The 12,085-nt window shown below is 43.0% G+C and overlaps 1 protein-coding gene across 1 annotated transcript in view; it reads right to left on the reverse strand.

The window, feature by feature from the left end:
* adcy9 (adenylate cyclase 9) overlaps nt 1-12,085 on the reverse strand; it is a 116,448-nt gene that overhangs the window by 22,056 nt on the left and 82,307 nt on the right. The window contains exon 2 of the mRNA XM_048609731.1: nt 3,023-3,210. Within this exon, the coding sequence (XP_048465688.1) occupies nt 3,023-3,210 (188 nt within the window). The remainder of the gene's footprint in view (nt 1-3,022; nt 3,211-12,085) is intronic.

The raw sequence follows: 12,085 nt of genomic DNA on the forward strand, positions 1-12,085 counted from the left end.
ACCAGAGAAAGAATTGTAGGTGGGTGCCAGAGTAGGACTTAAACAAGGAATATTCCACATATTCCGTGAGAGAGAGGCACAACTGGTGCCTATGCATGTATCCATGGTCACCCTTTTGACCTAAAGTAATTGGGAGGAGTTAAAAGAAGTCGTTCAAAGTGAGGACGAACTCAGCTAGGTGGAGGAAGATGGAGATGATTCAGGCTTTTTTTTTCCCCCGAAGCAGTGGAAAGCCCTGAGACCATCCTGATGGGGGATGGACATCTAAAGGAATTGCATGTCCATGGTAAAGAGGCGGCAGCCAGAGCCCACAAACTGGAAATTCTGAGATTGAATACAAGTATTTCTGCTATAATGCACATTTCATTAATGCAAATTGGCTATAACATGATTGATGAATATTGAACACTGTGGATAATGCAAACTTTCTACTGTATAGTGTAGCGATTTTCTGTAGCAATTTCCCTATAACGTGATTTTCTGGTCAGAAGGAACGAAGTTAACACTCTTACGAGATCAGAAAAGGCCCTACAAAGGACCTAAAAAAAAATAAAAACATCATAACTCTACCAGCGGACAAAGGGCACATGACAGTTTCCCTCCCAGGCACACCAACACACAGGTTAGCCATGGATTTACAACGAAGACTAAAGCACCCAGTCAACAACTCAACCCAGGAGTTCCTCAACTCCCTCAAAGACATGAGAATAGGCAAGGACGAGACCATGGTGTCGTTTGACATTATTGCGCTATTCACATCAACTGACATACCACTGGCAAGAGAAACAGTAGCAACACTATTAAAAGAACGAGATCCGAGTGACACCATCTCCATAGACAACATGCTGAAGTTACTGGACCTATGCCTCATGACCCACATTACCTTTAATGGCCAAATCTATGAACAAATCAACGGGACACCCATGGGGTCACCTATCTCCACACAGAAAGGCCACACACGGATCAAGTCCTGAATTTCAACAGCAACCACCCCAACACCCACAGAGTTGCGTAAAAACACTATTTAAACGAGCAACAACACACTACAGTAACCCAGAACTACACCAAAATGAAGAAGAGTACCTCTACCAAGTATTTAAGGACAATGGATACCTGATTAGCTGGGTCTGATTATGCCTATCACACAAACAACAGGAAGATACAGTACACCCTGACATACACGTCACGTTACCATACATCAAGAACATATCCAAACTGACCACAAGACTCCTACGACCATTGGGCATCAGAGTGGCACACAAACCTCCAACAACCCTACGCCAACTGCTAACTCGAACCAAAGACCCCTCACTCACTATGGATAGAACCAATGTGATATACAATATCCCATGCAAAGACCACGACAAATATTACATTGGACAGACAGAAAGGAAATTGGCCACAAGAATACATGAACACCAACGAGCAACAAAGACACGACCAGTACTCACTCATCTCCATTCACACGGATAAGGAGAGCCACCAGTTTGATTGTGACAACATCAGGATCCTAAGTCAAGCCAAAGAGAGACAAGCACAGGAATTTCTAGGGGCTTGGTTCTCCACCAAGAAGGCCATCAATAAACACGTAGAATTAGACCCTATATATCCACCACTGTGAAGAAAAACCGGAAATGGGGTAATCAACTCCAACGGACTCGAGTTTAAATACCAGCCAGGAAAACAACAGCGTTTCATCAGAGGCTGCACTGATATTGTTACCCAGCAGGGTAATGAAACATCTGCTAACTAATGAACCAGCTCGGCAAGCGAACCAACCACAGCATCCACAACCCGAGCTACAAATCTACTCAAGAACCTTATGTTATAGGAGAAATACCTGTAAAGCATTTTGAAAAGAGTTTTAAATTAGGATTAAGAAACCAAGACAGCAAGGCTTAAGGAGAGTTTTGCAGAGCAGAGGTGTAACAACTGAAGGCTGCAATTGTAAAGAGCTAGAGTTTGGAATGTACAGTTTATCAAACTAAATAGCACATAAAATTAAGGAAGACTGCAAGAGACTATTGAGGTATAGAACAAGATACTTTTAATTCTTGAATACAATGAATTAACCAAAAATATTGGAGAGCTTTTATTGATGAAGAACATTCATTACTAACAAATCAAGTCCAAAACAACGTGCAAAATTTAGGGAGTAATGGCTTGGTGATATCATCACTGGACTAGCAATCCAGAGACCTAGGTAATGCTCTGGAGACCCAGTTCCAAATCCCACTGAGCTCAAATAGATCACAGAATCAAAAATGCTATCCACCCATTTACAAGGCAGAAGTCGAGAATTTGATGCAATTCTCTGTCCCCATCCTGGCCTGGAGGAGTCCAGCTCAAACATTTAAGAAGCTTAACACTAGCCAGGAGTAAGCAGCCCACTTGAGTGGCAACATATCCAAAAAGATTCACTCCCTTCATCACCAATGCACAACCAAGATGGATTGCAAAAATTAACCAAGGCTCATTAGACAGCACCTTGCCAACCCAAGACGACTGTCATGTACAATGCACCAGATATATGGGAATACCACCAATTAAAATTCCTCTCCAAGTCACTCACCGTCCCATCTTGGAAAAAAGCCTTTACAGGAAGCAGGGTGTGAGGATGTATAGTCACTGTAACTGTGGGAACCAACCCTTACGTCAAAATTCTACAACTCTTTCTCTAACAGAATTGTGGGTGCATCTACAACCAATGGACTGCAGCAGTTCTTGGACAGTTAAACAAATATTACCAAACCAACAATATCAATATCCCTGAATAAATGAAAATACATTTTAAATACCAGTAGCACAAATGATTATTGCTTGATTGGCACAACTACATAGATTTATTTCCCTCAATGTCCACACTGATAACTTGTTTAAATATGATCCTTCTAACCATATCTTCAATTCTTGCCTTTAAACAAGTTTAATACTCCTTGCTCAGTTCACCACTATTCACATCTCATTTGAAATTATTTCATAACCATGGTCTTGCTTTAGTTGAAAATGCTTGTACATTTACCTTAGTTTTAGCCATGATGTTGCTAGCTTCTCCCACTTCAGTCAAAGCCTCATTTGTAATTTCTCGGTTCTGCATGGGGACTGTAAGAGGACTGAAGTCTCCTCTATCAAGGTGAGGTAACGTCATGTGAGAGCAGGTACACATTGAATGAGCCAGCTTTCTGCCAGAAATAAGGAATGTCTGCAATCCTGTGAAGAAAATAAACAGGAAAAATTCAAATTTAAAATTTTTGCCACACCGAGAAATATGCGACTGGAGTCGGAACATATTGCAAAACAAAACTGAAATGTGATCATGAACAAACTGCACCACAGAAAGAAATTGTTTTGGATGGGGAAAGCAATGAAGTTTTCAGAACAAAGTCAACAACAATCTCATGGAGGTTTGTAGAATTGTTATCAAAGAAAATAAGTTGTTTTATGCAAGGTGTGTGACATACTAATTAATTTAGTCCTGAGTACTGGATTTGGCAAAGCTGTTAACAGCCGCATTCAAACATTTTTGCATCCATGTGCAGTTAGAACCCATTAGATGAAGAAACCTTTCATTGTCCCAGAAATAAAAGAAAAATGCCAATTTACTAAATATAAATTATACATACCATTCCCCCCATCCCATCAAAAGTACCTAATTTGGCCCTTAGTTTCTTCTCTGGTGGATCTCAGTCTCCCTTCTACATCATCTAGGCATGAAGGAAAAACAAAACAAACAAACAAACAAACTGTTCCCAGACCTGTCGATTATCCCCCAAGCCCACCACTAAAGGAATGATAAGACTGACGTGATACCTGTGGGACGTTTCATTGTCTCCAACAGCAGGGATTACAAACTCAATTAGAAGCAAACATGAGCACTGAACTAATTTTGAAATACAGTTCAGTACATAACCTTTGTTATTATTTCATTTGTTTTAACTTAATAATCTGGTCTGAAGGCCCAGAATAAATGCGTCCATTTTCTGATCTTGAGGTATAGAAATTTCATTATGTTGAACATTCCTAAATCAAATCTCCCACTCCCCAACTCCCTCAAACACCAACATGAATTTCAACGCCTTCAAAAATATCTGATCAGGTTGCTCATATTCAATTGAGCACCTTAAGTTGCAACACAATCGGTCAAGGTATATTTAGATGCAAACTAGGTGGTGGCCTAGTGGTATTATCACTAGACTCCAATCCAGACACCCAGCTAATGTTCTAGGGACCTGGGTTTCAATCCTACCATGGCAGATGGTGGAATTTGAATTCAAAGAAAGTCTAGAATTAACAATCTACTGATCATGAAATCATTGCCAATTGTCAGAAAAACCCATCTGGTTCAGTGATGTCCTTCAGGGGAGGAAATCTGCCATCCTCACCTGGTCTGGCCTACATGTGACTCTAGACCCACAGCAACGTGGTTGACTCGCAACTGCCCTCTCAAATGGCCTAGCAACCCACTCAGTTGTACAAATCGTTACAAAGTCTCAAAGAAATGAAACCAGACGGATCACCTAGCATCGACCTACGCAGTGGAAAAGACAACGGCAGAAACAGCCCTGTCGACCCTGCAAAGTCCTCCTCATTAACATCTGGGGGTTAGTGCCAAAATTGGGAGAGCCGTCTCACAGACTAGTCAAGCAACAGCCTGACAGTCATACTGACAGAATCATACCTTATAAACACTGTCGCAAACACCACCATCACCATCCCTGGATATGTCCTGTCCCAACAGCAGGACAGACCCAGCAGAGGTGGTGGCATAGTGGTATACAGTCAGGAGGGGGTTGCTCTAGGAGTCCTGAACATTGACTCCAGATCCCATGAAGTCTCATGGCTTCAGGTTAAACATGGGCAAGGAAACCTTCCACTGATTACAACATAGCATCCTCCCTCAGCTGATGAATCAGTACTCCTCAATGCTGAGTAACACTTAGAGGAAGCACTGAGGATGGCAAGGGCACAAAATATAGTCTGGGTGGGGGATTTCAACGTCCACCACCAAGAGTAGTTCGGCAGCAGTACTACCGATCGAGCTGGTCAGGTCCTAAAGGACGTAGCTGCTAGACTAGGTCTGCGGCAGATGGTGAGGGAACCAACAAGAGGGAAAGCATACTTGACCTCGTCCTTACTAATCTGCCAACTGCAGTTGCATCTATCCATGACAGTATCGGTAAGAGTGACCATTGCACAGTCATTGTGGAGACGAAGTCTCACCTTCACATTGAGAACAACCTCCATCGTGTTGTGTGGCACTATCACCGTGCTAAAGGGGACAGATTTTGCACGCATCTAGTGACTCAAGACTGGGCATCCACGAGGCACTGTGGGCCATCAACAGCAGAACTGCACTCCAGCACAATTTGTAACCTCGTGGCCCAGTATATCCCCCACTCAACCATTACCATCAAGCCAGGGGATTAACCCTGGTTCAATGAAGAGTGCAGGAGGGTATGCCAGGAGCAGCACCAGTCACATCTGATGATGAGGTATCAAAATGGTGAAGCCATCAAAACAGGACTACTTGCACGCCAAACAGTGAAAGCAGCAAACGATAGACAGAGCTAAGCGATCCCACAATCAACGGATCAGATCTAAGCTCTCCAGTCCTGCTACATCCAGTTGTGAATGGTGGTGGACAATTAAACAACTCACTGAAGGAGCAGGCTCCACAAATGTCCCCATCCTCAATGATGGAAGAGCCCAGCACATCAGTGCAAAAGAAAAGGCTGAAGCATTCGCAGCAATCTTCAGCCAGAAGTGCCAAATGCATGATCCATCTTGGTCTCCTTCAGTGATCCCCAGCATTACAGATGCCAGTCTTCAGCCAACTCGTTTCACTCCACGTGATATCAACAAACGGTTGGAGACACTGGATATGGCAAAGGCTACGGGCCCTGACAACATTCCGGCAATCGTACTGAAGACTTGTACTCCAGAACTTGCTGCTCCCCAGCCAAGCCATTCCAGTACAGTTACAACACTGTTATCTACCCAACAATGTAGAAAATTGCCCAAGTATGTCCTGTACATAAAAAGCAGGACAACTCCAACCCAGCCAATTACCGCCCCTTCAGTCTCCTCTCGATCATCAGTAAAGTGATGGAAGGTGTCATCAACAGTGCTATCAAGCAGCACCTGCTCAGTGACGCCCAGTTTGGGTTCTGCCAGGGTCACTCAGCTGCTGATCTCATTACAGCCTCGGTTCAAACATGGACAAGAGAGCTTAATTCCAGAGGTGACGTGATAGTGACAGCCCTTGACATAAAGGCTGCATTCGACTGAGTGTGGCATCAGGGAGCCCTAGCAAAACTGGAACTAATGGGTATCAGGGGGCAAACTCTTCGGTGGTTAGAGTCATATCTGACACATAGGAAGATGGTCGTGGTTGTTGGTGGTCAATCATCTCAGCTCCAGGACATCTCTGCAGGAGTTCCTCAGGGTAGTGTCCTAGGCCCAACCATCTTCAGCTGCTTCATCAATGACCTTCCCTCCATCATAAAGGTCAGAAGTGGGGATGTTCACTGATGATTGCACAATGTTCAGCACCATTTGTGACTCCTCAGATACTGAAGCAGTCCATTTTCACATGCAACAAGGTCTGGACAATATCCAGGCTTGGACTGACAAGTGGCAAGTGACATTCGCGCCACACAAATGCCAGACTATGACCATTGCCAATAAGAGACAATATAACCATTGCCTTTGACATTCAATGGTGTTACCATGGCTGAATCCCCCACTATCAATGTCCTGGGGGTTACTACTGACCAGAAACTCAAGTGGACTCACCACATTGACACAGTGGCTACAAGAGCAGGCCAGAAGCTAGGACTACTGCAGCGAGTAACTCCCCTCTTGACTCCTCAAAGCCTGTCCACCGTCGAAAAGGCACAAGTCAGGACCATGATGGAATACTCCCCACTTGGCTGGATAAGTGCAGCCCCAACAACACAAGCAGCTTGAAACCATCCAGGACAAAGCAGCCCACTTGATTGGCACTACATCCACAAGCATTCACTCTCTCCACCACTGATGTTCAGTAGCAGCAGTGCGTAATATCTGCAAGATGCACTGCAGATATTCACCAAAGATCCTCAGGCAGCACCTTCCAAACCCACGACCACTTCCATTTAGAAGGACAAGGACATCAGACATATGGGAACACCACCACCACCTTCAAGTTCCCCTCCAAGCCACTCACCATCCTGACTTGGAAATATATCACAGTTCCTTCACTGTCGCTGGGTCATAATCCTGGAATTCCCTCCCTAATAGCATTGTGGGTCAACTCACAGCAGGAGAACTGCGGCGGTTCAAGAAGGCAGCTCACCACCAGCTTTTCAAGGGCAACTAGGGACGGGCAAAAAATGCTGGCCAGCCAGTGACAGCCACATCCCACATCCCCCGAATGAATTGATAAACATATTCATTGCATCAGTGTAATTCCAAAAGCTAACAAACAACTACAGAAATGGTGATAAATTGAAAGAAATAAATCTGAAATAATAGGACATGCAAGGAAGGCACATTGAGCAGAAGCAACAAAGGGTCATTTGATTTGCAGTGATGATTTTGATGTACTGAAATGCTATTGCTCGGAGGATGAATATTATTTGCCTATTACAGATGTCATATTTTACTGCACATTTCAAGCATTTTTTTGCTGATTATCAAAAATCTCAGTGAATCATGGAAGAAGTAATTATAATCTTGACAATTATAACAGCGCTGGAGAAGACAGATTTAAAGGTTGTGGGCAAGATATGTAGCTAGAAAGATGTCAATGAGAGATGATGGACAGGGAGCAGACAATCCATTCAGGTGGGGTGCCTTTCTTTGGTGCACCTTCGTTAATAGCTGTGAAGGTCAAAGGGCAGGTTCTGGCACAAGTGCCACATATGAAGTTGGTCAGGTAATGTTGAATAAGTAATGAAGAGGATTGATGAAGGCAGAGCATTGGATATGATCTATGCACTTCAGTAAGGTGTTTGACAAGATTCTGTAAGTAGGAGACTGAGGGTGGTGATGGAGGGTTGTTTTTCAGACTGGAGGCCTGTGACCAGCAGCGTGCCACAAGGATCAATACTGGGTCCACTGCTTTTTGTCATTTATAGAAATAATTTGGATGTGAACATAGGAGGTGTGGTTAGTAAGTTTGCAGATGACATCAAAATTCGAGGTGCAGCGAACAGCAAAGATGGTTACCTCAGTACAATGGGACCTTGATCAGATGGGCCAGTGGGCCGAGGAGTGTCAGGTGGAGTTTAATTTAGATAACTGAGAGGTGCTGCATTTTGGAAAGGCAAATCAGGGCAGGACTTATACACTTAATGGTAAGGTCCTGGGGAATGTTGCTGAACAAAGAGACTTTGGAGTGCAAGTTCATAGTTCCTTGAAAGTGGAGTTGCAGGTAGATAGGATAGTGAAAGAGGTATGCTTGTCCTTACTGGTCAGCACAGAGTATAGGAGTTGGGAAGTCATGTTGCGGCTGTACAGGATATTGGTTAAGCCATTTTTGGAACGCTGCGTGCAATTCTGGTCTCCCTGCTTTAGGGAAGATGATGTTGTGAAACTTGAAAGGGTGCAGAAAAGATTTACAAGGTTATTGCCAGGGTTGGCAGATTTGAGCTGTAGGGAGAGACTGAATAGGTTGGAGGTATTTTCCCTGGAGCATCGGAGGCTGAGGGGTGAACTTACAGGTTTATATAATCATGAGGGGCATGGATAGGGTGAATAGTCAAGGCCTTTTCCCAGGGGTGAAGGAATCCAGAACTAGTGGGCATAGGTTTAAGGTGAGAGGGAAAAGATTTAAAAGAGACCTAAGGGGCAACTTTTTCACGCAGAGGGTGGTGCATGTATCGAATCAGCTGCCAGAGAATGTGGAGGAGGCTGGTCCAATTACAACACTTAAAATGCATTTGGATAGGTCTATGACGAGGAAGGGTTTACAGGGATACCAGCCAAATGCTGATAAATGGACTAGATTAATTTAGGTCAGCATAGACAATTTGGACCAAAGGGTCTGTTTCCGTGCTGTACAGTTCTATGACTCTAAGTTGTTGTTTTCATCATGGGCTCCTGTTGCCAACTTTTGTAACCTCTGGTTGTCAGTGGTGCACACTGATCCACAGGAGGTATCAGCATTTTCCTGTTTCAGTAGCTACTAACTCCCAGGCAAGACATCTAACGTTTGAGGCCTTTATGTCAGGCTTGCAATTATTCTTACAGCAGAACCTTTGTTGCCTTGAGCGACTGCCTGGCTCTGGCTATGTAATCTCACAAATGATCCTTCAATATACAAATGCCTCCATCCTGTAGATGCCCCAAATGTAACAAAGCAGCTTCTTTTTACATTGTGCCAACAGTCATGGGAGCTCTGCCTGTCAATACCAAGGCATGCGCGATTATGTCCTGCCAGAATATACCCATAACACACCGCAGGTAGCAAACATGGAAGCTGAGCTTCATTTCCTGCTCAATGCAAGTCATAGCCATACAGCAAGGAGCTGGATTGCTTCACAAGCCATTTGCTTGCCTCTAAGGCAGAATTTAATGTTATTGCCATCCACATTTCCCAAGTGGACTCAAGGTGGCTCAAGGTGGTAGCTTGCTTTCCTTGTGCGTGCATTGAGCTCTGCATTCAGGGACACGTTGTCTGTCACAGTGAACCCAAGATACTAGATTTTGCTCCCATTTTGAGTGGGGCTTAACTTAATGTGATCAGGGGTGAAGATGCAACTTCTTATCCTAGGACAATAGGTTTTCTTAACTTATGGTCAGAGAAAACAAGTTACAGGCAATTAGAGAGACTATCCACAGTTTAGTTGCTGAGGTGTCTGAGACAGCTTAGTTTCACTCCATTGTTCATTCCAAACTGTTGGAAGTGGAGTCCTCAAACTGTATAGTGGATAGGAGGAGAGATGAGATTGAACAGCTTTGGTGGGCATCCAATTGTTCCTAAAATCTCAGTCTTGCTCTCTGACAGTGTTGAATGCCTTAATGAGATTAAACTGGCAATGGAGAAGATAATATCCATAGTAGATGTGCCACACAGAAACTGCACTGTTTCAGGCTATCTTTGGTCTGAAAGTAAGTGCAGTTCTTTTCATAATTATGACACCAGCAAGGGCCTTACCTGTGACATGAGTAAGATACCACTGAAGTTGTTGCAGTCTTCTCCAGCATCTATTTGTATAATATGATGATTTTGGCATCATTCATCCCCATATGGAACAGATCCCATTTCCAGCAGAGCAAGTTTTTTTTTTCCTATTTCAGATTTGAGAATTTGGGGAAGAATCGGGGAGGGGGTGGCCTTCTTATAGCAAGTAATAATGATCTGGAATGTGCTGCTGGAGGATGATGGAAGCAAAGACAATGATTTCAAAAGGAAACAGGTTGGTCATCTGAGGTAAATAAACTTGCAGAGTTAGGGTAACAGTACTGGATAATATATTTAATATGATGCTAATGTATGTCACAAAGAATCTCAATAGCAATACGATTCTGTTCTTCATCAGATACCCTGGGTAAGCTGAAGCATCAAGTCTCCATTAAAGTTGTATTACACCTCCATTCCGGCCTTTCAGCTCTGTTTGCAATAATCTGGAATGGGATAATACAATAACGAGGATAGAGTAGAAAGAACTGGGACTGAATCGGCTGCCCGCGTCACACCTCATGAGGTAACGTGCTGGAAATCAAGTCCCACAATTCCCAGTCATTAAGGTTAGAAATTTTAATCAAAGCATGCAAATTTCCCAATTTACCTTCCAGATAGACCCAACTAACAGAAAATACGTACCAGGTTTCTCATAACTTGATCACGGCTATTACTTATTACAAATAAATAGATTCTAACTACAGGTAAATGATTACAAATTATTGTCTTATAACTCTACCCTTTCTAAAATTGTCTTCCCCCCCAAGAGACAAATGAAAATTGTGGGAAGGAGAAAAGTACTAGAGAAGCGATTCAATAACCCCAATCCAGAGTTCATGGAGATGATCTGTTTACTTTCCAGGACTTTGTTCTCCAAATCTCTCTTCTCTAGGATCTTTTAACTTTTTTTGCAGGAAGCACAGGCAATTGGCATACCAAAGGCAAAATCTCTTACTTACTGGTTATAGGCCACAGTTTACAACTGGCAAGGGGAAATAAACTGGCTTTCTTCAGGCTTACGTATTTTACTAGAGAGAAAGGCGCATCATCTGCCTTTGCAGCAGTCCAAAGACGTCGCCCAGTATCGTTCACATGCACAGACTACCCAGGAACTAAACAGACAGCTGTCAGGCTAATGACCTTTGGCATCCATGACTTGTCACAGCTCCACAAAACCAATCAACAACCCATTGCCAGCCAAATCTCATTTTGTACAAACACCCTGATGTCAGCCAGAGTACAAACAGCCTTCACCACAGCTTGAACAAAACAGCAATACATGAGTTACAATGATTCAGTAATATTTCAAAACAGCAGCAATCCGTTCTTCAATCCTTTGCTGTAAAATAGTCTTTTGCCCATTTCAATCCATGATCAAAACTGCAGAAAATAAAATTAAATGGCCTTTACACATGATAGAAATCTGGCATGAGTTTGATGGGCTAAATGGCATCTTCCTTGAAATAGTGGTCCTAACTTCCAAATCAATGTAGACACTGAGTACTATTAAAATTATGCTGACTTAAAGGAAACTTCTTCTTATACATTGACAGCATCATTAACAAAACGGTGCTCATGCAAGATGCTGGAAGTAGATAAATATTTCTTCAAATACACTATCATACTGGAGTTGAAGAGAATATTGGATACTAGTGTTAATGTTTATTCTTCAATTAATATACAACCTTGAAGTTGATTCAAAATATACAGATATATCTTTCTAATGTTGGAAGTCAACAGCTATCCAGAGGAGCTCCTCTAATTTAGCAGGGTCAAGTGGGCAGGGTGCAATATGGGAAACAGCAAAGAGTTAACATCTTAAAATTTGCAGATCACACTACAGGTCACAGAATAAGTAGCCATATCAGAACTGCACCCTTTGCTCCCAACAAAAATCCAGAGAAGCAACTACGCTTT

This window comes from Rhincodon typus, chromosome 21 (genome assembly GCF_021869965.1).
Source record: "Rhincodon typus isolate 14 chromosome 21, sRhiTyp1.1, whole genome shotgun sequence".
Taxonomy (NCBI): domain Eukaryota; kingdom Metazoa; phylum Chordata; class Chondrichthyes; order Orectolobiformes; family Rhincodontidae; genus Rhincodon; species Rhincodon typus.